The sequence below is a fragment of the Nothobranchius furzeri genome, chromosome 7 (assembly GCF_043380555.1).
Source record: "Nothobranchius furzeri strain GRZ-AD chromosome 7, NfurGRZ-RIMD1, whole genome shotgun sequence".
Classification (NCBI taxonomy): Eukaryota; Metazoa; Chordata; class Actinopteri; order Cyprinodontiformes; family Nothobranchiidae; genus Nothobranchius; species Nothobranchius furzeri.
In genome coordinates this window covers 13,812,880-13,837,414 of record NC_091747.1, presented here as the reverse complement: position 1 = coordinate 13,837,414, position 24,535 = coordinate 13,812,880, and the positions used below count along the sequence as shown (strand labels likewise).

At 43.0% G+C, this 24,535-nt stretch overlaps 1 protein-coding gene across 1 annotated transcript; it reads right to left on the bottom strand.

The window, feature by feature from the left end:
- Positions 1-1,158: 1,158 nt before the first annotated feature.
- Positions 1,159-13,045, bottom strand: LOC139070532 (N-lysine methyltransferase KMT5A-like). Its single transcript, XM_070552874.1, has 7 exons — positions 12,972-13,045; positions 12,369-12,541; positions 9,407-9,569; positions 9,127-9,319; positions 8,489-8,533; positions 7,742-7,786; positions 1,159-1,478 (listed from the first exon to the last, which is right to left on the bottom strand). Exons 1-7 carry the CDS (start codon positions 13,043-13,045, stop codon positions 1,377-1,379), a joined length of 795 nt encoding a protein of 264 aa, XP_070408975.1. The 3' UTR covers positions 1,159-1,376.
- Positions 13,046-24,535: the final 11,490 nt, after the last annotated feature.

Here is a 24,535-nt window from a genome sequence, read left to right as displayed (position 1 = left end):
TGAGCGCCTCCAGGAGAGAGGCCCAAGCAAGACGTGTCCCGAGGAGAGTCTTGCCACATGTCAACAATGGGTCTGACTGAGGGCCTCCAGGAGAGAAGCCCAAGCAAGAAGCGCCCCGAGGAGCGTCTTGCCACATGTCAACAATGGGTCTTACTGAGGGCCTCCAGGAGAGAAGCCCAAGCAAGACGCGCCCCGAGGAGCGTCTTGCCACATGTCACTACTCAGTCTGACTGAGCGCCTCAGTTAGAGAGGTCCAAGCAAGACGCGCCCCGAGGAGCGTCTTGCCACATGTCAACACTGGGTCTGACTGAGTGCCTCCATGAGAGAAGCCCCAGCAAGACGCGCCCCGAGGAGCGTCTTGCCACATGTCAGCACTCGGTCTGACTGAGCGCCTCCAGGAGAGAGGCCCAAGCAAGACGCGCCCCGAGGAGCGTCTTGACACATGTCTCCTCTGGGTCTGACTGAGCGCCTCCAAGAGAGAGGCCCAAGCAAGACGTGCCCCGAGGAGCGTCTTGCCACATGTCAACACTGGGTCTGACTGAGTGCCTCCATGAGAGAAGCCCCAGCAAGACGCGCCCCGAGGAGCGTCTTGCCACATGTCAACACTGGGTCTGACTGAGCGCCTCCAGGAGAGAGGCCCGAGGAGCGTCTTGCCACATGTCACCTCTGGGTCTGACTGAGCGCCTCCAGGAGAGAGGCCCCAGCAAGACGCGCTCCGAGGAGCGTCTTGCCACATGTCAGCACTCGGTCTGACTGAGCACCTCCAGGAGAGAGGCCCAAGCAAGAAGCGCCCCGAGGAGCGTCTTGCCACATGTCAACAATGGGTCTGACTGAGGGCCTCCAGGAGAGAAGCCCAAGCAAGACGCACCCCGAGGAGCGTCTTGCCACATGTCAACACTGGGTCCAATTGAGGACAGTGTAACACACACACTACAGTTGTTGGTCCAACCATATGAGGACGTATTCTGAAACACACATCTCCTTCACAGCTTGAAACAATATGAGGACATGACGACTGAACACATGTAGAGTTCATGTTCCTGACTTCTAGCTTCTCCTGTTGTTGTCAATAAAAGCTCTAAACCCAACATTGATGTAAAGCCATCTATTTCCCCAGAAATCCAATCATATTAACTGATCAGCTTCAGGTTAAATGGACAAAAACATGTGTAAAAGGACAAAAATATTAAACTTAGTCTGAACAAATATCAAGCAAATGCTTAAAGGGAAAGTTTGGACTAACAAATGGTATAGACAATTTCTTTCTCCTAATGCTAATGTTGATTTGGGGAAACTTTCACTGAAACTGATTGTTTTAAAACAATCAAAGTGCATTTCATTTATGCACTAGGCCCAACTGACTCATATACTTGATTTCAAATACAAAAAATAATGTGTGACCTGTTGGAAGAATGGAGTGAATTTTCACTCACTTCTTGGTCTGTAGGAGGTTGGGACATGGTCTCAACACTTGGTGTCTGAAACAAAAGACAACAATGTAAATCCTGACTAGTTCACTAACTACAGATCATACTTGTTTCAGTGAATATAATTCAAAGAAGAATCTGAGTTCCTTATATCAGACTGTATAGAAACTATTAACACTGTACAGTTCTTCTACCCAACAATATGAGGACAGTGTAACACACACACTACAGTTGTTGGTCCAACCATATGAGGACATATTCTGAAACACACATCTCCTTCACAGCTTGAAACAATATGAGGACATGACGACTGAACACATGTAGAGTTCATGTTCCTGACTTCTAGCTTCTGCTGTTGTCAATAAAAGCTCTAAACCCAACACTGATGTAAAGCCATCTATTTCCCCAGAAATCCAATCATATTAACTGATCAGCTTCAGGTTAAATGGACAAAAACATGTGTAAAAAGACAAAAATATTAAATTTAGTCAGAATAAAGATCAAGCAAATGCTTAAAGGGAAAGTTTGGACTAACAAATTGTATAGATAATTTCTTTCTCCTAATGCAAATATTGATTTGGGGAAACTTTCAATCAAACTGATTGTTTTAATACAATCAAAGTGCATTTCATTTATGCACTAGGCCCAACTGACTCATATACTTGATTCCAAACACAAAAATTAATGTGTGACCTGTTGGGAGAATGAAGTGGATTTTTCACTCACTTCTTGGTCTGTAGGAGTTTGGGACATGGTCTCAACACTTGGTGTCTGAAACAAAAGACAACAATATAATGTCAGAAACATTGTGTACTATGAATCCTGACTAGTTCATTAACTACAGATCATACTTGTTTCAGTGAATATTATTCACAGAAGAATCTGAGTTCCTTATATCAGACTGTATAGAAACTATTAACACTGTACAGTTCTGCTACCTAACAATATGAGGACAGTGTAACACACACACTACAGTTGTTGGTCCAACCATATGAGGACGTATTCTGAAACACACATCTCCTTCACAGCTTGAAACCATATGAGGACATGACGACTGAACACATGTAGAGTTCATGTTCCTGACTTCTAGCTTCTCCTGTTGTTGTCAATAAAAGCTCTAAACCCAACACTGATGTAAAGCCATCTATTTCCCCAGCAATCCAATCATATTAACTGATCAGCTTCAGGTTAAATGGACAAAAACATGTGTAAAAGGACAAAAATATTAAACTTAGTCAGAACAAATATCAAGCAAATGCTTAAAGGGAAAGTTTGGACTAACAAATGGTATAGACAATTTCTTTCTCCTAATGCTAATGTTGATTTGGGGAAACTTTCACTCAAACTGATTGTTTTAAAACAATCAAAGTGCATTTCATTTATGCACTAGGCCCAACTGACTCATATACCTGATTTCAAATACAAAAAATAATGTGTGACCTGTTGGAAGAATGAAGTGAATTTTCACTCACTTCTTGGTCTGTAGGAGGTTGGGACGTGGTCTCAACACTTGGTGTCTGAAACAAAAGACAACAATGTAAATCCTGACTAGTTCATTAGCTACAGATCATACTTGTTTCAGTGAACATTATTCACAGAAGAATCTGAGTTCCTCATATCAGACTGTATAGAAACTAATAACACTGTACAGTTCTGCTACCCAACAATATGAGGACAGTGTAACACACACACACTACAGTTGTTGGTCCAACCATATGAGGATGTTTTCTGAAACACACACATCTCCTTTACAGCTTGAATCAATATGAGGACATGACGACTGAACACATGTAGAGTTCATGTTCCTGACTTCTAGCTCCTCCTGCTGTTGTCAATAAAAGCTCTAAACCCACCACTGATGTAAAGCCATCTATTTCCCCAGAAATCCAATCATATTAACTGATCAGCTTCAGGTTAAATGGACTAAAACATGTGTAAAAGGACAAAAATATTAAATTTAGTCAGAATAAAGATCAAGCAAATGCTTACAGGGAAAGCTTGGACTAACAAATGGTATAGACAATTTCTTTCTCCTAATGCTAGTGTTGATTTGGGGAAACTTTCACTCAAACAGATTGTTTTAAAACAATCAAAGTGCATTTCATTTATGCACTAGGCCCAACTGACTCATATACTTGATTTCAAATACAAAAAATAATGTGTGACCTGTTGGAAGAATGAAATGAATTTTTCACTCACTTCTTGGTCTGTAGGAGGTTGGGAAATGGTCTCAACACTTGGCGTCTGAAACAAAAGACAACAATATAATGTCAAACATTCTGTACTATAAATCCTGACTAGTTCATTAACTACAGATCATACTTGTTTCAGTGAATATTATTCACAGAAGAATCTGAGTTCCTTATATCAGACTGTATAGAAACTATTAACACTGTACAGTTCTGCTACCCAACAATATGAGGACAGTGTAACACACACACTACAGTTGTTGGTCCAACCATATGAGGACCTATTCTGAAACACACATCTCCTTCACAGCTTGAAACAATATGAGGACATGACGACTGAACACATGTAGAGTTCATGTTCCTGACTTCTAGCTTCTCCTGCTGTTGTCAATAAAAGCTCTAAACCCAACACTGACGTAAAGCTATCTATTTCCCCAGAAATCCAATCATATTAACTGATCAGCTTCAGGTTAAATGGAGAAAAACATGTGTAAAAGGACAAAAATATTAAATTTAGTTAGAATAAAGATCAAGCAAATGCTTAAAGGGAAAGTTTGGACTAACAAATGGTATAGACAATTTCTTTCTCCTAATGCTAATGTTGATTTGGGGAAACTTTCACTCAAACTGATTGTTTTAACACAATCAAAGTGCATTTCATTTATGCACTAGGCCCAACTGACTCATATACTTGATTCCAAACACAAAAATTAATGTGTGACCTGTTGGAAGAATGAAGTGGATTTTTCACTCACTTCTTGGTCTGTAGGAGTTTGGGACATGGTCTCAACACTTGGTGTCTGAAACAAAAGACAACAATGTAAATCCTGACTAGTTCATTAGCTACAGATCATTCTTATTTCAGTGAATATAATTCACAGAAGAATCTGAGTTCCTTATATCAGACTGTATAGAAACTATTAACACTGTACAGTTCTGCTACCCAAAAATATGAGGACAGTGTAACACACACACTACAGTTGTTGGTCCAACCATATGAGGACGTATTCTGAAACACACACATCTCCTTCACAGCTTGAAACAATACGAGGACATGACGACTGAACACATGTAAAGTTCATGTTCCTGACTTCTAACATCTGCTGTTGTCAATAAAAGCTCTAAACCCAACACTGATGTAAAGCCATCTATTTCCCCAGAAATCCAATCATGTAAACTGATCAGCTTCAGGTTAAATGGACAAAAACATGTGTAAAAGGGCAAAAATATTAAATTTAGACAGAATAAAGATCAAGCAAATGCTTAAAGGGGAAGTTTGGACTAACAAATGGTATAGACAATTTCTTTCTCTTAATGCGTTTGTTGATTTGGGGAAACTTTCACTCAAACTGATTGTTTTAATACAATCAACGTGCATTTCATTCATGCACTAGGCCCAACTGACTCATATACTTGATTCCAAATACAAAAAATAATGTGTGACCTGTTGGAAGAATGAAGATCTATTGAGTTGTAAGTGATCTGAACGTTTCATGATGATAGCCCCAAGCACAATTTCACATTATTCTGGGTCCAGTTCACTGAAAAAATCTTCAATCAGGCTGAAAAATCACAGGAAAGTAGAATCTATTGAGTTATAAGTGATTCCAACGTTTCATGATGATAGCTCAGTCCTAATGGGGTCAAATGATGTCACAAAGGTCACCGGATCACTTATGCCTTAAAGGCCTGCTTACAAAAACAGCTTTGGGGGCTTATAACTTGGCTTCTGAATGTCCTAGAGAGATCAGCTTGGTTTTAAATTACTCCAATTAACAGCCCCTATTAGCTCTTATGGTTTTAAAATGGGACACAGAATTATGTTGCACCAAGCACAATTTCACATATTTCTGGTTGCATATCTGTGATACAAGCTCCAATCTGTCTGAAATTAACATATGTTGGACATGTGAGGTCAAGGAGCATATCAGTTGCAAGTCTGTAGGTTGAAGAGAACCCTGTTTTTCAGCTGAAATCCATCATTTTTTCTGACCTCTGACCCAGAACAGCACCAGAACAATGAGCTACGGCTACCAAACTGCCTGGGCTAGCTCGGGGTGACGGCGGCGTGCCAAATCGACGTTTGTTTGGTGAAAATCGGTTGAGAAATGCCACTTTGCCGAGCACGGCAAAAAAGGCGAGAAAAGTGCCATCCGGCCCCAAACGGACACTTAACACGATGCGACCGACACAAATTTGAAATCTATGGTTCGGACCAGCACTGGGGTAAAACAAAAAAATGTTCGTGAGCCTCGGATCAACGATGGCCGAACGGCAGCCAAAAAGGGGCTCAAATCTTGGCCAGGCTTCATTTGGGGCCTAGGGTTTTGTCCGTTGCTTTTAATTAATTAAAAATAGTTAAATTCTACGTAGGGACATGAAATTCACATATGTTGTAAATAAGCACATGCCGAATCATAATTTCTAAGATGCGTCACGCTACGTCGCTCACTGACCGAGTTCGGCCACTAGGGGGCGCAGTCAAAAAAAATTCACTCTCTGGTTCGGAAGTCCGGTACGAGAGCAAAAATCTACTCGCCTTTTTGATAGCCCTCACGGCGCTAGAATTGCGCCATTGCAAACTGGCAAAAATCGCGCGCTTTGGGGGGGCTATATCTCCGGAACCACAAAATATTTTGCCACCAAACCACCTCGGGTGGACTAGTGCTTGGCCCCCGAACCACATATCCGAAGATGGCGCCGCTGGCACCAGCAGAACTTTTTTTTTCCACTTTGTAACAGCAAAACACAAGTCCTCTTTGAGGCATTACGTCTCAGAGGACATTTTTTGGCCTAACTCGGAAGCGACTTTTTTTTCTTTTCAATTTTGACAGCGGATTATGATTGCTTGGCACCACGGGGACCACCTCTCCAAAAACGGGACGGATCGGGCGTTTGCTTGAGGAGCTGTGGCCAAAAAAGAGCGTGACCTCTGGCGACCTAGGGTTCAGAAAAGCACCGGAACAACGAGCTACGGCTACCAAACTGCCTGGGCTAGTTCGGGGTGACGGCGGCATGCCAAATCAATGTTTGTTTTGTTAAAATCGGTTGAGAAATGCCACTTTGCCGAGCACATGGCAAAAAAGGAGGGAACACTGCCGTCCGGCCCCAAACGGACGCTTTACACGATGCGACCGGCACAAATTCAAATTCTGTGGTTCGGGCCAGTGGTGGGATGCACCAGAAGAATTTTCGGGCGCCTCGGACCAACGTGGGCTGAACGGCAGACGAAAAGGGTCTCAAGTGACAGAAGGCCGCAAACAAAGCCTGAGCTAAATTTTCACACTTTCGGGCCGCCGTTTGAATTCAGTCAGGCGTAGCCGCACGAAATTGTTTGTGGTGCATCCCGGCTACCATCTCATCGAAGCACGTCGAAATTGCGGCCGTCGGACCTTTTCGAGGGCCCTTTCGGGACGCGTGTCCAATTGGATATAGTCAGGTAGTGTCCGGTTACACCTTTGTGGGCTTATAACTTGGCTTCAGAATATCCTAGAGAGGTCAGGTTGATTTTAAAATACTCCAAGTAATGGTCTATATCTGGAACAGAAGGAATGGAGTCATTACCACTTATGGGTTTTAAATGGCACCCAGAATTATGTCGCACAAAGCACAAATTCACATATTTCAGGGTTCAGTTCTCTGACAAAGCTTCAATCAGGCTGAAACATCACAGGAAGGTAGAATCTATTGAGTTATAAGTGATTCCAACGGTTCATGATGATAGCTCATTCCTAATGTGGTCAAATGATGTCACAAAGGTCATCGGATCACTTGTTCTTTAAAGGCGTGGTTCCTAACACACATTTGCGGGCTTATAACTTTTCTTCTGAATGTCCTAGAGAGCTCAGATCTGGTTTTTAAATGGCACCCAGAATTATGTCGCACAAAGCCCAATTTCACATACTTCTGGGTCCATTTGTGTGAAAACAAGGTCCAATCAGGCTGAAACATCACGTGAAAGTATAATCTATGGAGTTGTAAGTGATCTGAACGTTTCATGATGATAGCACATTCCTAAGGGGGTCAAACCATGTCCCAAAGGTCACCGGGCGTGGTTTCACTTGAAGGCCGGTTTCCAAAAACAGCTTTGGTGGCTCATAACTTTTCTTCCAATTTTTCACTCACTTCTTGGTCTGTAGGAGTTTGGGACAATGTCTCAACACTTGGTGTCTGCAACAAAAGACAACAATATAATGTCAGAAACATTCTGTACTATGAATCCTGTCTAGTTCATTAACTACAGATCATACTTGTTTCAGTGAATATTATTCACAGAAGAATCTGAGTTCCTTATATCAGACTGTATAGAAACTATTAACACTGTACAGTTCTGCTACCCAACACTATGAGGACAGTGTAACACACACACTACAGTTGTTGGTCCAACCATATGAGGACGTATTCTGAAACACACACATCTCCTTCACAGCTTGAAACAATATGAGGACATGACGACTGAACACATGTAGAGTTCATGTTCCTGACTTCTAGCTTCTCCTGCTGTTGTCAATAAAAGCTCTAAACCCAACACTGATGTAAAGCCATCTAATTCCCCAGAAATCCAATCATATTAACTGATCAGCTTCAGGTTAAATGGACAAAAATGTGTAAAAGGACAAAAATATTAAATTTAGTCAGAATAAAGATCAAGCAAATGCTTAAAGGGAAAGCTTGGACTAACAAATGGTATAGACAATTTCTTTCTCCTAATGCAAATGTTGATTTGGGGAAACTTTCACTCATACTGATTGTTTTAAAACAATCAAAGTGCATTTCATTTATGCACTAGGCCCAACTGACTCATATACTTGATTTCAAATACAAAAAATAATGTGTGACCTGTTGGAAGAATGAAATGAATTTTTCACTCACTTCTTGGTCTGTAGGAGGTTGGGACATGGTCTCAACACTTGGCGTCTGAAACAAAAGACAACAATATAATGTCAAACATTCTGTACTATGAATCCTGACTAGTTAATTAACTACAGATCATACTTGTTTCAGTGAATATTATTCACAGAAGAATCTGAGTTCCTTATATCAGACTGTATAGAAACTATTAACACTGTACAGTTCTGCTACCCAACAATATGAGGACAGTGTAACACACACACACTACAGTTGTTGGTCCAACCATATGAGAACGTATTCTGAAACACACACATCTCCTTCACAGCTTGAAACAATATGAGGACATGATGACTGAACACATGTAGAGTTCATGTTCCTGACTTCTAGCTTCTCCTGCTGTTGTCAATAAAAGTTCTAAACCCAACACTGATGTAAAGCCATCTATTTCCCCAGAAATCCAATCATGTAAACTGATCAGCTTCAGGTTAAATGGACAAAAACATGTGTAAAGGGACAAAAATGTCAAATTTTGTTAATAAAAGCTCTAAACCCAGCACTGATCTACTCTGGTCTTCATAACTAGAATAACCATCTATGTTTTCATCTACTAATATTTAACATTTCTTGTACTGCACAATCTGTAAAGAGGATTTGCTTACCAGAGCTCGCCATGGCCACATAGATTCTCCATAGTCATGGGTGATTTCACTCTCTGCTTGGATATTGTCAATAGCAAACAAGCAGAGATGAGGTTTATCCTGGACTGCCAGCTCTTTCATCTTGCAGTTTGGGTACTTGTGGTCATCAGTAACCAGCCGGCCAAGTGAGTCGTCTTCACGGGAGGCATCAATGCTAAAAGTGAAGAAAAGAACATATGATTTCTTCACTAAAAACATAATGTTGTGAAGAACAACTGATATTGTATATGCCTTTACTTACCACCATGTGTTATTTTTCCATTTAAAATCAAATAGGAAAGCAGTTTGCTTTTCTGTGTACTTTTTCTGCCGCTTGTCCCGTTCATGTTCTGAGATAAGCTCCCCACTGTACTCGACCACAAAGGATCCCTTTTCAATTGGTTCAGAGGCAAATACACCATGTCCTAATACAAGATGTTCAATAAGTAGTGTTAAGTAATACAATCCAAATCAGGTTTACTGCAGCTGATCAGCCACTGACAAAACATGCAGAACAAACAATCATAAAATGTTTTAATTGTGAGGGGATTATCTAGATGCTTACGTTCATGGATTCAACAAATGAGTTGAAACAATAAATAAATACCAATAATAAAAAAAAATTTAAAATATTTTGCAATAAATTTCAAATACATGGAAATGTAAAACAGTTTTAATCTAGATAGATAACTTTATTGATCAATTTGGGAGGTTCCCTCAGGGAAACTGAAACAATTGTTATATATTACTAAATATTATAATAAACATTAGTTGCAGCTCCGGTAATATTCATGCAGCAGCCATAAGGAACAACATATAACATACCTTTATAGTCATTGATCCATTGGGCCTTTAAACAAGGCTTGTCACTTCCAGATAAAATAAAGTGAGCAGCCTCTGCTTCAGAAAGGTGTCAATGGGAAGAAGTCTTTCAACCAGATGTCATCAAAAACACTGCTCCTGCGTAAGTACCCATTTTAAAATGTTCACACATTTTTCTGGGTCAACAATATGTGCTCCACTACGACAGCTCTTGCCACCAGCCAGTTCATACCTTTGCTATTCACACACTGAGGTATTGTTTCCAGCGTTTCACTTTTTATAAACGCTACACAGCGTCAATATAAACTTGTAGAGCTACTTCTTAAGCTGGTCTAATAAAAGAAGAAATATTATTCAGAGCTTTAGTTGACAAATTATTTTCTGCTTACAGAAAGATATTAGTGGAGATTGTGGCCTGTTACAATAGTAAATTGTGGTGATGGATGATGATTAAAATGTAAATCTGCTTTTGTGATTGCAGATTCTATGAGAAAAAAAATCCCATCTCCCGCAGTTCCACTGACCACGACATATGTAAACATGCTATCCGCTGGTTTAACTTGGCAACAGATCGAGACTGCTCAAGGCGACGTAGTTGTATACAAGAAATTCAACCCGCTGACCAGCATTCATCTTTATAACATAAATTACAGTCTGGTAACAGTTTTTTAATACTGTTTGCATTACTATTATTGTACTTTATACTTTGCTTGCACATGCAACAAACCATTTTTTTATACAGTTTGTATTACTATTATACTTTATACTTGCACATGTAACACAGTTTTTATACAGTTTGTATTACTATTATACTTTATGTATTACTATTATACTTTATACTTGCACATGTAACACAGTTTTTATACAGTTTGTATTACTATTATACTTTATGTATTACTATTATACTTTATACTTGCACATGTAACAGTTTTTTATACAGTTTGTATTACTATTATACTTTGCTTGCACATGTAACACAGTTTTTAATACAGTTTGTATTACTATTATACTTTATACTTCCACATGTAACACAGTTTTTTAATACAGTTTGTATTACTATTATATATATATATATATATATATATATATATATATATATATATATATAGTTTACAATTTGTAATAGGTAAAACAGCTCCTGTATATATATACTTCCTGTTAAAAGGGAGTTTTTCCTTCCCACTGTCGCCAAAGTGCTTGCTCATAGGTGGTCACATGATTGGGTTTTTCTCGGTACCTATTAAGCGCCTTGAGGTGACTTTGTTTGTTATTTGGCGCTATATAAATAAAATTGAATTGAAATTGAATTGTACTGCTGCATACTGTGATATTTACAGTTGCTTAGTTAATTAAATGACTTAATTACTCACTTTTATCTACTAATTGAATTACTAAATGAAGCTGGAATTGTGCATTCTGCAGTTTTAATAGTGTATTAGTGTTTAAAGAAACAATATGCATTTTATACTATATTGTAAAAAGTATAAGGTAAGTTGAATTTAAAATATAATTAATGAAGAGTTGACTTTTTTCATCAATTTATTTATTAACCTTTATTTAACCAGGAAGATCCCATTGAGGTTAAAAACCTCTTTTTCAAGGGAGACCTGGCCAAGATAGGCAGCAGCAGGTGTCTCACATTTACAGAGGTTACTCAAACACATGCAACAATAAGTGAAAGACTACAAATAAAATAAAATTCAATTAAAAAAATAAAAAGTCAGTTAAAATGACAGTCAATCTAATTGAAACAGTTTCATGTTATGGACTTGGGCTCAATGATTCGTAGTTTAGATTTAAAAGCACTAAATGCAATGAATTCAGTCATCTTCCAGTCCTTCTGCAGTTTGTTCCAAGCCAAGGGTGCTAAATGGACAAAAGCTTTTTTACCAAGTTCAGTTCGGGCAAATAGAGCAGAAAGCAACAAGTAACCATGCGCACAAAGAGAATACCGACCAGCATGTTTCATTGCAAGCAGGGAACATATATAAGAAGGCAGCAACCCAAGTATTGCCTTATATATAAAACTGTATAAATGAGAGTTCCTCCGACTTAACAAAGCAGGTCATCCTACCTGAGAGTATAACTCACAATGGTGAGTCTGAAATTTATGGTTAGTGATGAACCTCAGAGAAGCATGATACACAGAATCAACCATTCAAAGACATTGAGCAGAAGCATTCATATATAGAATATCACCATAATCCAGCACAGGCAAGAATGTTGCAGCAACAAGCAGCTTCTTTGTATTAAAAGAGAAACACAACTTATTTTGAAAGTAAAATCTCAGTTTTAACTTCAGGTTTTTCCACAAGATTCTCTACATGTGGTTTGAAGGTGAGCAAGTCATCAATTAAAATCCCCAGATATTTATATATGTGAACCATCTCTTGTTTTATTACCTTCAAGAGTGGTTACTGATGGGATTATTTGGGCCAAATTCCTTGATTTAGAAAACAGCATGAGCTTTGTTTTGTCTGCGTTGAGAACAAGTTTAAGCAGAAGTAATGAGTGCTGGACAGCAAAAAAGGCTTTCTGCAAGGAGTCAATGGCTTGGACAAGAGTTGAACCACAGCTGTAAATAACAGTATCATCAGCATAGAAGTGCAAGTTTGCATCTGGCACATTTAGACTAAGATTGTTTACGTAAATGATAAATAGAAGTGGTTGATAATATCCACCTTGGATAACAAGCTGCGCACATTAAGATGAACTATCTTCAGCTCAATTTAGGATTTAAATTCAGATGGTGTCTGACTACATTGCAGCTCAGGGCCTGGGTTAGGTTGTACATTACCAGATTAGAGCAGTAGTAAGACGATCAGAAGTCTATGATTTGTAACATTACTTATTGATTTTGACTTGTGAAATGTTGAAACAAAGCAGGATTTTTCATAATTAATTTTGTAATTTTACAAAGCAAGAAGGTTTTGAAGATGAGGTAAATCTCTCTGTAGTTCAAATGATAAATTAATGTCCTGTTTCAAATACATTGGAAATTGTACAGGATGTATAGCAGCAGTGACGCATGTAGATCTGCCATGTCTCGCAGAGTGGGGACACTGTTTAATGTTCTCATCTTAGAGAATTTGAGTGTCCAAAGGCCCCCCACAGCCAATAAGCAAAGTAAAGTTATTTTAAAAAGCCATTATCCAAAACACACAATGATTGTTGATGCTGAATTAAATAGGCTGCACAAACCTAGGATGGCAAGTAAGGCTCCAGCCAGAAGTTCAGGTTCTGGTGGCTTGCTAGCAGTGGGCTTCTGCTAGCACATTTACCAATGTGGTGTAGACGGCTTCAATCAACAGCACAGTACCCGATGTATTGCAGATGAGCTTTTCTAGAAACACAGGCCTTGGTGTGGTGCTGATGTCTTCCACTAGCAACACAGATGCAGTTGGTTTAGCCGGCAGCAAAGGCCCTGGTGTGATGCAGACTGCCCCAGCCAGCAGTACAGGCCCTGATGTGATGCCTATGGGTCCAGCCAGCAGCACATGCCCTGGTGTGGTGCCTATGGGTCCAGCCGGCAGTACAGGCCCTTATGTGATGCCTATGGGTCCAGCCAGCAGTGCAGGCCCTGGTGAGGCTCAGTTGGTTTATGCTAGCAGCACAGGCCCTGGTCTGGTGCAGACAACTTCTGGTAGTAGCATAGGTCCCCAAAAAACCATTTCCCAATGAATTTACAGAATACTTTAGAATACTCTCTAGGAATTCACTGAGTCGAGACTGAGCTTGATGATCATACTGAATCACATGACAGCGGCAGGAATCTCTAAGTTCAACTGTAGATTGCAGATGCATTTATATTAATACAGATGAATATAAACTCTTCAAGGATCAAAATCTGCACACACATCATTCTGCATAGTGAAGATCAGACAATTTGTGCATTGATCTTGAGAAGTAAGACTCATTAAATAATAGTAATATAATTTGACAAATGTTGAAACTTTATATTTTGAGACATTTTGTCAACAACAACAAAAAAAAAACCCAAGATGTGCAGGCACTGATAACTGAATCTAAAGTGAATCTAAACTGAATCTTCATTTTTGTCAAGATTTGCTTGATTTAATTGTTGTTACCCTTGCTTAAGCCCCAAGAAGGGTATAACCTGGGTCAAATGTGTTATTGTGTCTGACACACATACAAAATGAGGACTCGCAGAGTGACGTCACTGAAAGTGTGTTTAAAGTGTGTTTTGTTCCAAAACTGGCCAGTAGGCGGCGAAACTGAAAGTGAGCAAAAACGCTAAACACACTTAAACACACTTTTTCAAAAAATTGTGATATTTCAGGACATTCGAGATTTTTGGTTTGGGAGCATGTTGGGGGCCTCTAGAACACTTTAGAAGGCTCAGAAAAATGAGGACCTCAAAAATGTCCTCATTTTTCCGAGCGTCCTCATTTTGTGAGTGTGTTATCATAAAATTGTCCTCAGATGTCATGAAAACAAGTGCACGCACACACACACACACACACACACACACACACAGGCCCTTGCGTGCAAACCCCGGTCAGTTCTGCAGTGTACACATCAGAGACATGATGTTCTTTCACAGAACTGAGGTTGTTCATTACTAAATGACTTTTACAGGAATATTGTTATTATACTATTCAACAGGTTGATCATAATGATGTGTATTAAACCCACAACCTAGCACTGAGGACAGAGGGACTTTATTTAAATTAGTACTTAATGGAAATGATACATAATGATACATAAGAGCCATGTCATACATTCAGCCTAGGAATAGTAGCAATGTGCACTATTAAAAATATACACCACACACACACACACACACACACACACACACACACACACACACACACACACACACACACACGCACACACACACACACACACACACAGGCCCTTGCGTGCAAACCCCGGTCAGTTCTGCAGTATACACATCAGAGACATGATGTTCTTTCACAGAACTGAGGTTGTTCATTACTAAATGACTTTTACAGGAGTATTGTTATTATACTATTCAACAGGTTGATCATAATGATGTGTATTAAACCCACAACCTAGCACTGAGGACAGAGGGACTTTATTTAAATTAGTACTTAATGGAAATGATACATAATGATACATAAGAGCCATGTCATACATTCAGCCAAGGAATAGTAGCAATGTGCACTATTAAAAATATACACCACACACACACACACACACACACACACACACACACACACACACACACACACACACACACACACACACACACACAGGCCCTTGCGTGCAATCCCCGGTCAGGCCTGCAGTGTACACATCAGAGACATGATGTTCTTTCACAGAACTGAGGTTGTTCATTACTAAATGACTTTTACAGGAATATTGTTATTATACTATTCAACAGGTTGATCATAATAATGTGTATTAAACCCACAACCTAGCACTGAGGACAGAGGGACTTTATTTAAATTAGTACTTAATGGAAACGATACATAATGATACATAAGAGCCATGTCATACATTCAGCCTAGGAATAGTAGCATTGTGCAGTATTAAAAATATACACATCAATTGCTCGAATCCCATTGTTGCAAAGTAAAACTCTAATAAAACTCTAGTCTGACATCAACAGAGAAGACTAAGTGTATGTACTACAAATACAGCATTAGGATTTCGAGTGGACCATGCACCTTGTGAACCATCAGAGGCTTATGACGCAACATATCTTCCAGTTGCTATTAGACAAGTTATAATTCTCAACCATTTTTCGGAACTGGTTTCTTGGGTCCGTGAGTAAATGCCAAATGAGATGATAGTCCTTAAGTAAGTTCCTGGCGATCCCATGTCACGCTCTTGCCCATCAGCCGGTGAACGCTGAGACGGAACTCGATGAGAGCGATGTATTTTTAAGTGCTCCGAATGTACTTCTAACAAGCGTGCGATTCACTTCGTGAGTAAACCGCAGCTGCAGCTGATTCAAACAGTCGAGCCAACTTTCTACATCACAATATGCGTTTTGTAGTTAGTCGAGTTACCTTTTGTGTGGCACATGCACGGGTTGTTAGCGTCCAGCTCCCAGCTTAGAGAGTCCTGTATTGACACAGACGTCAATACATCTCGATGTCATGCAACACACAAAGTCTGTCGCATACAGGTGGGTTAACACATGTACGATACCTTTTGTGTGGCGCATGCATGGGTTGTTAGCGTCCAGCTCCCGGCTTATAGAGAGTCCTGTATTGACACAGACGTCAATACATCTCGATGTCATGCAACACTCAAAGTCTGTCGCATACAGGTGGGTTAACACACATGTACGATGTGTGCGATGGCGCGCCCATTTACAATGGAACACGACGATGATCATTGTTAACCAAACTCTAGTTTCTCACGACAGGTGGTAGCGTTGTCTCCTGCACCTGGTCTTCGTGCACAGAGGGTGTTGTAATGTGCTCGTCATAGTCGCGATCGTTGTCACTCGAATCCGTTGTTCTCACGACAGGTGGTAGCGTTGTCTCCTGCATGTTGTCTTTGCGTGCGGCAAGCGTTGTGCTGTGCTCGTTATAATGGTTGTCTTCGTACAAAGGGGGTGTTGAATACTCCTTCGCGAGTAGTCTAGGAGGTGGTGTGATGGGACGTATCTCAGAGGCGTTATGTGAGCGTATCACCATGGCCTGAGCAACTGCGACTACTGAGAGTACACCCAGTACAGACAGCGAGATCATTTTTTTTCTTGCGTGTTGTACGTGTGGGTACAGCCGCTTTAATGGCAGTGAGAGCAAGTGGGTATATGTATTTATAGGTCACTAGCAGAAACTAAGGCACGTGGTCATAGTGTAATCGTAACCACCTAAAGTAGCTCTTGTCATAATTTAATATACATAGAAATCAGAAACGGGCATGTCAGGATAGACATCACGAGTGATAATGCGGCCAGTATCTGTGTGCGCTTGAGAGCACCTTGTTGTTCTACTGTGGTATCCATGCCGCCGGGTCTGTAAATGTCATCAACCTTCTTTATATACGCATACGCTAAAGACTGTATATTCTCTATGGATTTGAACACGTCCTTTGTTTCGCATAACGCTTGAGCTGTCTCGAGCGTGATGTTGTGAGCGTACGCCAGAGTTTCGCGTGCACCGAGGTCCGAAAGGGCGTGCGCTACAACTATTAACCTTGGTTTGGGAGTGTGGCGAAACGCTCGCTCCGCTGTAATGGGCGGTTGCAATGTTATCACCTGGTACGTTTCGTTAGCTGGGTCGTAACACACCGGTCCGTGTCACGGACCGTCACATTGTATGGGGCAAAGTAAGGACAACACGCCGCCGAGCGTGACTTCGCAGTCAACCGCGGTGGTGTTGTCGATTTGCAAAGGATCACATACGCTTCTCCAGTCGCAATGAGGCACATTGTAGTCGACGCGATCGTCGGTCACCATAGCTTTCGTCAGCCAACACACTCAATTGCCCTTCGAAACATCGGCGATCAACGTGAGCGTAGAGGTCGCCGTCGCTTTACTGTACGCCAGGATATCCGTGTGTGAGTGCACGCTCGACGTCGATTGACAACCGGTCATGTCAGACCTGATCAGACCTTCCAAACACATGACCATTAGTTGTTGTGCGGCCGAGAGTATCGCGATCATACTGTTGAGATGTGTAGAAAGCGCGTACACGCCAGCCTTCCACGTTTCCAAAGTTTCCAGCAGTCTAGAGGGACTTGTCTTAGCGCTACGGCTGTGCTGAATTTGCGTTGAGTAGACACAACGGCTTCGACCTCGCTTAGGATCTGTGGGCTCATGTACTCGTGGTAGGCCAAGACGTGTATAGTCGAGCGCGGTGACGCCCTGAACACTTGACCCGGTTTTTTTGTTGCGATATGCGTGTCCAGTAACGCGGCAAAGTCCGCGTGTCTAGCGTGTATTGAATTTACAGCTCGCTCATACCCCAATAGTACGTTCGGTAGAAGTTTGTTAACTTGTTTCCATGCGCTCGTGGTACACAGGACATCGCAACCTCTGTGATACTCAAGTAAAGCGTCACACACCAGCTGCTTGCACGTTGGAAATACAATCGGTAGTAACTTCTTACTCCACTCTATGTTGAACTCGTATAGTATGTATATGGGCGGTTGCGGCGGTTTGCGCATTTTCTATCTACCCTCCGCTAATATGACTCTGTGGTCTGTCTCCTGAGATGGTGCGGTTGGAACTTGCGAGAGTGCGCTATCGACGGTCGGCGTTTCCATTTCGTCAACTGTGCCATTTTCAGCCGCTGGCAAACGGCCGTCGACGGTCGATGCGAGACACCAACATAACGTTAGACCGCGACCCTCATGCCAGTCTTCTGTAGTACTGGTTGTAGTTTCTGGTGCACACTCGAAACACCATTACGATCACAATTACGTTGATTAATAAATCCAGTGTTGTAGCGACTGCAGCCAGCACCGTCGCGCAACTCGTGTCGGTGTTATCTCTCGATACTTTCATTCGTATCCGAGCGTATGCAGAATCTACGGATCTGGTGAAGTTGCTTGTCACTAGCTTGCGCACGTTTGATATGGCACTTTGCGCGAGACTCACACAACCTGCAGTGGCGACCGTCGCGTCAGTGCAAAGTTTTTCCGATATATCGCTCGCAACATCGTTTGTCATTTGCTGTACACTGCGCACACTGGCCGCGAGGTCGCGGAGAGGGTCTTCGTTACGAGTTGTGTAATATCCGCTGACTTGCCAATTCAATTCTGGTGGCGCTGACCTAAACGAGAACGCTTTTAAGGCGCATGTCGTGGTAACTCTGGTAGCGCCGTGGTTGACGAAGACGATCATCTTTAGCAATAGTTCATCTCGAAGCGCAACGATGGTGAGGGCGACGGGTTGGCCGGTTCCGCCTTCAGGCCACTCGGTTGCCGCTAGATTGCCCAATGCCACACACGCAGACGAACCCTGTACACACTCAATGACCCGTGTGCGATCGTTGATTTCTGCTAGTACGTTTGCTAGTTCTACGTGCTTCCACGGATCGGGCGTGGGCACGCGCTTGTTTTAGAGGTGTTTGCGCGCAGCCTCTACCCTGCACGACCGCTCGTGGCCGCACTAGCTATTTTTATCTTTATTTGTTTCACACACACACACACACACACACACACACACACACACACACACACACACACACACACACACACACACACACACACACACACACACACACACAGGCCCTTGCGTGCAAACCCCGGTCAGGCCTGCAGTGTACACATCAGAGACATGATGTTCTTTCACAGAACTGAGGTTGTTCATTACTAAATGACTTTTACAGGAATATTGTTATTATACTATTCAACAGGTTGATCATAATAATGTGTATTAAACCCACAACCTAGCACTGAGGACAGAGGGACTTTATTTAAATTAGTACTTAATGGAAATGATACATAATGATACATAAGAGCCATGTCATACATTCAGCCTAGGAATAGTAGCAATGTGCACTATTAAAAATATACACATTAATTGCTCGAATCCCATTGTTGCAAAGTAAAACTCCAATAAAACTCTAGTCTGACATCAACAGAGAAGACTTAGTGTATGTACTACAAAAACAGCATTAGGATTTCGAGTGGACCGTGCACCTTGTGAACCATCAGAGGCTTATGACGCAACATATCTTCCAGTTGCTGTTAGACAAGTTATAATTCTCGACCATTTTTCGGAACTGGTTTCTTGGGTCCGTGAGTAAATGCCAAATGAGATGATAGTCCTTAAGTAAGTTCCTGGCGATCCCATGTCACGCTCTGGCCCATCAGCCGGTGAACGCTGAGACGGAACTCGATGAGAGCGATGTATTTTTTAAGTGCTCCGAATGTACTTCTAACAAGCGTGCGATTCACTTCGTGAGTAAACCGCAGCTGCAGCTGATTCAAACAGTCGAGCCAACTTTCTACATCACAATATGCGTTTTGTAGTTAGTCGAGTTACCTTTTGTGTGGCGCATGCACGGGTCGTTAGCGTCCAGCTCCCAGCTTAGAGAGTCCTGTATTGACACAGATGTCAATACATCTCGATGTCATGCAACACACAAAGTCTGTCGCATACAGGTGGGTTAACACATGTACGATACCTTTTGTGTGGCGCATGCACGGGTCGTTAGCGTCCAGCTCCCGGATTATAGAGAGTCCTGTATTGACACAGACGTCAATACATCTCGATGTCATGCAACACACAAAGTCTGTTGCATACAGGTGGGTTAACACACATGTACGACGTCTGCGATGGCGCGCCCGTTTACAATGGGACACGACGATGATCATTGTTAACCAAACTCTTGTTTCTCACGACAGGTGGTCTGGAAACGCCGACCGTCGATAGTGCACTCTCGCAAGGTCCAACCGCACCATCTCAGGAGACAGACCACAGAGTCATATTAGCGAAGGGTAGATAGAAAATGCACAAACCGCCGCAATCGCCCATATACATACTATACGAGTTCAACATAGAGTGGAGTAAGAAGTTACTACCGATTGTATTTCCAACGTGCAAGCAGCTGGTGTGTCATGCTTTACTTGAGTATCACAGAGGTTGCGATGTCCTGTGTTCCACGAGCGCATGGAAACAAGTGAACGAACTTCTACGGACCGTACTGTTGGGGTATGAGCGAGCTGTAAAATCAATACACGCTAGACACGCGGACTTTGCTGCGTTACTGGACACGCATATCGCCACAACAAAACCGGGTCAAGTGTTCGGGGCGTCACCGCGCTCGACTATACACGTCTTGGCCTACCACGAGTACATGAGCCCACAGATCCTAAGCGAGGTCGAAGCCCTCGTGTCTACCCAACGCAAATTCAGCACAGCCGTGCGCGCTAAGACAAGTCCCTCTAGACTGCTGGAAACTTTGGAAACGTGGAAGGCTGGCGTGTACGTGCTTTCTACACATCTCAACGGTATGATCGCGATACTCTCGGCCGCACAACAACTAACGGTCATGTGTTCGGAAGGTCTGATCAGGTCTGACATGACCGGTTTTCAATCGACGTCAAGCGTGCACTCACACACGGATATCCTGGCGTACAGTAAAGCGACGGCGACCTCTACGCTCACGTTGATCGCCGATGTTTCGAAGGGCAATCGAGTGTGTTGGCTGACGAAAGCTATGGTGACCGACGGTCGCGTCGACTACAATGTGCCTCATTGCGACTGGAGAGGCGTATGTGATCCTTTGCAAATCGACAACACCACCGCGGTCAAGTGCGAAGTCACGGTCGGCGGCGTGTTGTCCTTACTGTGCCCCATACAATGTGACGGTCCGTGTGACGGACCAGTGTGTTACGACCCGACTAACGAAACGTACCAGGTGATAACATTGCATCCGCCCATTACAGCGGAGCGAGCGTTTCGCCACACTCCCAAACCAAGGTTAATAGTTGTAGCGCACGCCCTTTCGGACCTCGGTGCACGCGAAACACTGGCGTACACTCACAACATCACGCTCGAGACAGCTCAAGCGTTACGTGAAACAAAGGACGTGTTCAAATCCATAGAGAATATACGGTCTTTAGCGTATGCGTATATAAAGAAGGTCGATGACATTTACAGACCCGGCGGCGTGGGCACCACAGTAGAACAACAAGGTGCTCTCAAGCACACACAGATACTGGCCGCATTATCACTCGCGATGTCTATCCTGACATGCCCGTTTCTGATTTCTATGTATACTAAATTATGACAAGAGCTACGGTGGTTACGATTACACTCTGACCACGTGCCTTAGTTTCTGCTAGGGACCTATAAATACATTTGACCACTTGCTCTCACTGCCATTAAAGCGGCTGTACCCACACGTACAACACCCAAGAAAAAAAATGATCTCGCTGTCTGTACTGGGTGTACTCTCAGTAGTCGCAGTTGCTCAGGCCATGGTGGTACGCTCACATAACGCCTCTGAGATACGTCCCAGCACACCACCTCCTAGACTATTCGCGAAGGAGTATTCAACACCCCCTTTGTACGAAGACAACCATTATAACGAGCACAGCACAACGCTTGCCGCACGCGAAGACAACATGCAGGAGACAACGCTACGACCTGTCGTGAGAACAACGGATTCGAGTGACAACGATCGCGACTATGACGAGCACATTACAACACCCTCTGTGCACGAAGACCAGGTGCAGGAGACAACGCTACCACCTTTCGTGAGAAACAAGAGTTTGGTTAACAATGATCATCGTCGTGTCCCATTGTAAACGGGCGCGCCATTGCACACATCGTACATGTGTGTTAACCCACCTGTATGCGACAGACTTTGTGTGTTGCATGACATCGAGATGTATTGACGTCTGTGTCAATACAGGACTCTCTATAAGCCGGGAGCTGGACGCTAACGACCCGTGCATGCACCACACAAAAGATATAGTACATGTGTTAACCCACCTGTATGCGACAGACTTTGTGTGTTGCATGACATCGAGATTCTACGGATTCGAGTGACAACGATCGCGACTATGACGAGCACATTACAACACCCTCTGTGCACGAAGACCAGGTGCAGGAGACAATGCTACCACTTGTCGTGAGAAACAAGAGTTTGGTTAACAATGATCATCGTCGTGTCCCATTGTAAACGGGCGTGCCATTGCACACATCGTACATGTGTGTTAACCCACCTGTATGCAACAGACTTTGTGTGTTGCATGACATCGAGATGTATTGACGTCTGTTTCAATACAGGACTCTCTATAAGCCGGGAGCTGGACGCTAACGACCTGTGCATGCGCCACACAAAAGGTATCGTACATGTGTTAACCCACCTGTATGCGACAGACTTTGTGTGTTGCATGACATCGAGATGTATTGACGTCTGTGTCAATACAGGACTCTCTAAGCTGGGAGCTGGACTCTAACGACCCGTGCATGCGCCACACAAAAGGTAACTCGACTAACTACAAAACGAATATTGTGATGTAGAAAGTTGGCTCGACTGTTTGAATCAGCTGCAGCTGCGGTTTACTCACGAAGTGAATCGCACGCTTGTTAGAAGTACATTCGGAGCACTTAAAAAATACATCGCTCTCATCGAGTTCCGTCTCAGCGTTCACCGGCTGATGGGCAAGAGCGTGACATGGGATCGCCAGGAACTTACTTAAGGACTATCATCAGTGTACAGCAAATGACAAATGATGTTGCGAGCGATATATCGGAAAAACTTTGCACTGACGCGACGGTCACCACTGCAGGTTGTGTGAGTCTCGCGCAAAGTGCCATATCAAACGTGCGCAAGCTAGTGACAAGCAACTTCACCAGATCCGTAGATTCTGCATACGCTCGGATACGAATGAAAGTATCGAGAGATAACACTGACACGAGTTGCGCGACGGCGCTGGCTGCAGTCGCCACAACACTGGATTTATTAATCAACGTAATTGTGATCATAATGGCGTTTCGAGTGTGCACCAGAAACTACAACTAGTACTACAGAAAACTGGCATGAGGGTCGCGGTCTAACGTTATGTTGGTGTCTCGCATCGACCGTCGACGGCCGTTTGCCAGCGGCAAAAATGGCACAGTTGACGAAATGGAAACGCCGACCGTCGATAGTGCACTCTCGCAAGTTCCAACCGCACCATCTCAGGAGACAGACCACAGAGTCATATTAGCGGAGGGTAGATAGAAAATGCGCAAACCGCCGCAACCGTCCATATACATACTATACGAGTTCAACATAGAGTGGAGTAAGAAGTTACTACCGATTGTATTTCCAACGTGCAAGCAGCTGGTGTGTGACGCTTTACTTGAGTATCACAGAGGTTGCGATGTCCTGTGTTCCACGAGCGCATGGAAACAAGTGAACGAACTTCTACGGACCGTACTGTTGGGGTATGAGCGAGCTGTAAAATCAATACACGCTAGACACGCGGACTTTGCCGCGTTACTGGACACGCATATCGCCACAACAAAACCGGGTCAAGTGTTCGGGGCGTCACCGCGCTCGAGTATACACGTCTTGGCCTACCACGAGTACATGAGCCCACAGATCCTAAGCGAGGTCGAAGCCGTTGTGTCTACCAAACGCAAATTCAGCACAGCCGTGCGCGCTAAGACAAGTCCCTCTAGACTGCTGGAAACTTTGGAAACGTGGAAGGCTGGCGTGTACGCGCTTTCTACACATCTCAACGGTATGATCGCGATACTCTCGGCCGCACAACAACTAACGGTCATGTGTTCGGAAGGTCTGATCAGGTCTGACATGACCGGTTGTCAATCGACGTCGAGCGTGCACTCACACACGGATATCCTGGCGTACAGTAAAGCGACGGCGACCTCTACGCTCACGTTGATCGCCGATGTTTCGAAGGGCAATCGAGTGTGTTGGCTGACGAAAGCTATGGTGACCGACGGTCGGGTCGACTACAATGTGCCTCAATGCGACTGGAGAGGCGTATGTGATCCTTTGCAAATCGATAACACCACCGCGGTCGAGTGCGAAGTCACGGTCGGCGGCGTGTTGTCCTTACTGTGCCCCATACAATGTGATGGTCCGTGTGACGGACCGGTGTGTTACAACACGACTAACGAAACGTACCAGGTGATAACATTGCATCCGCCCAT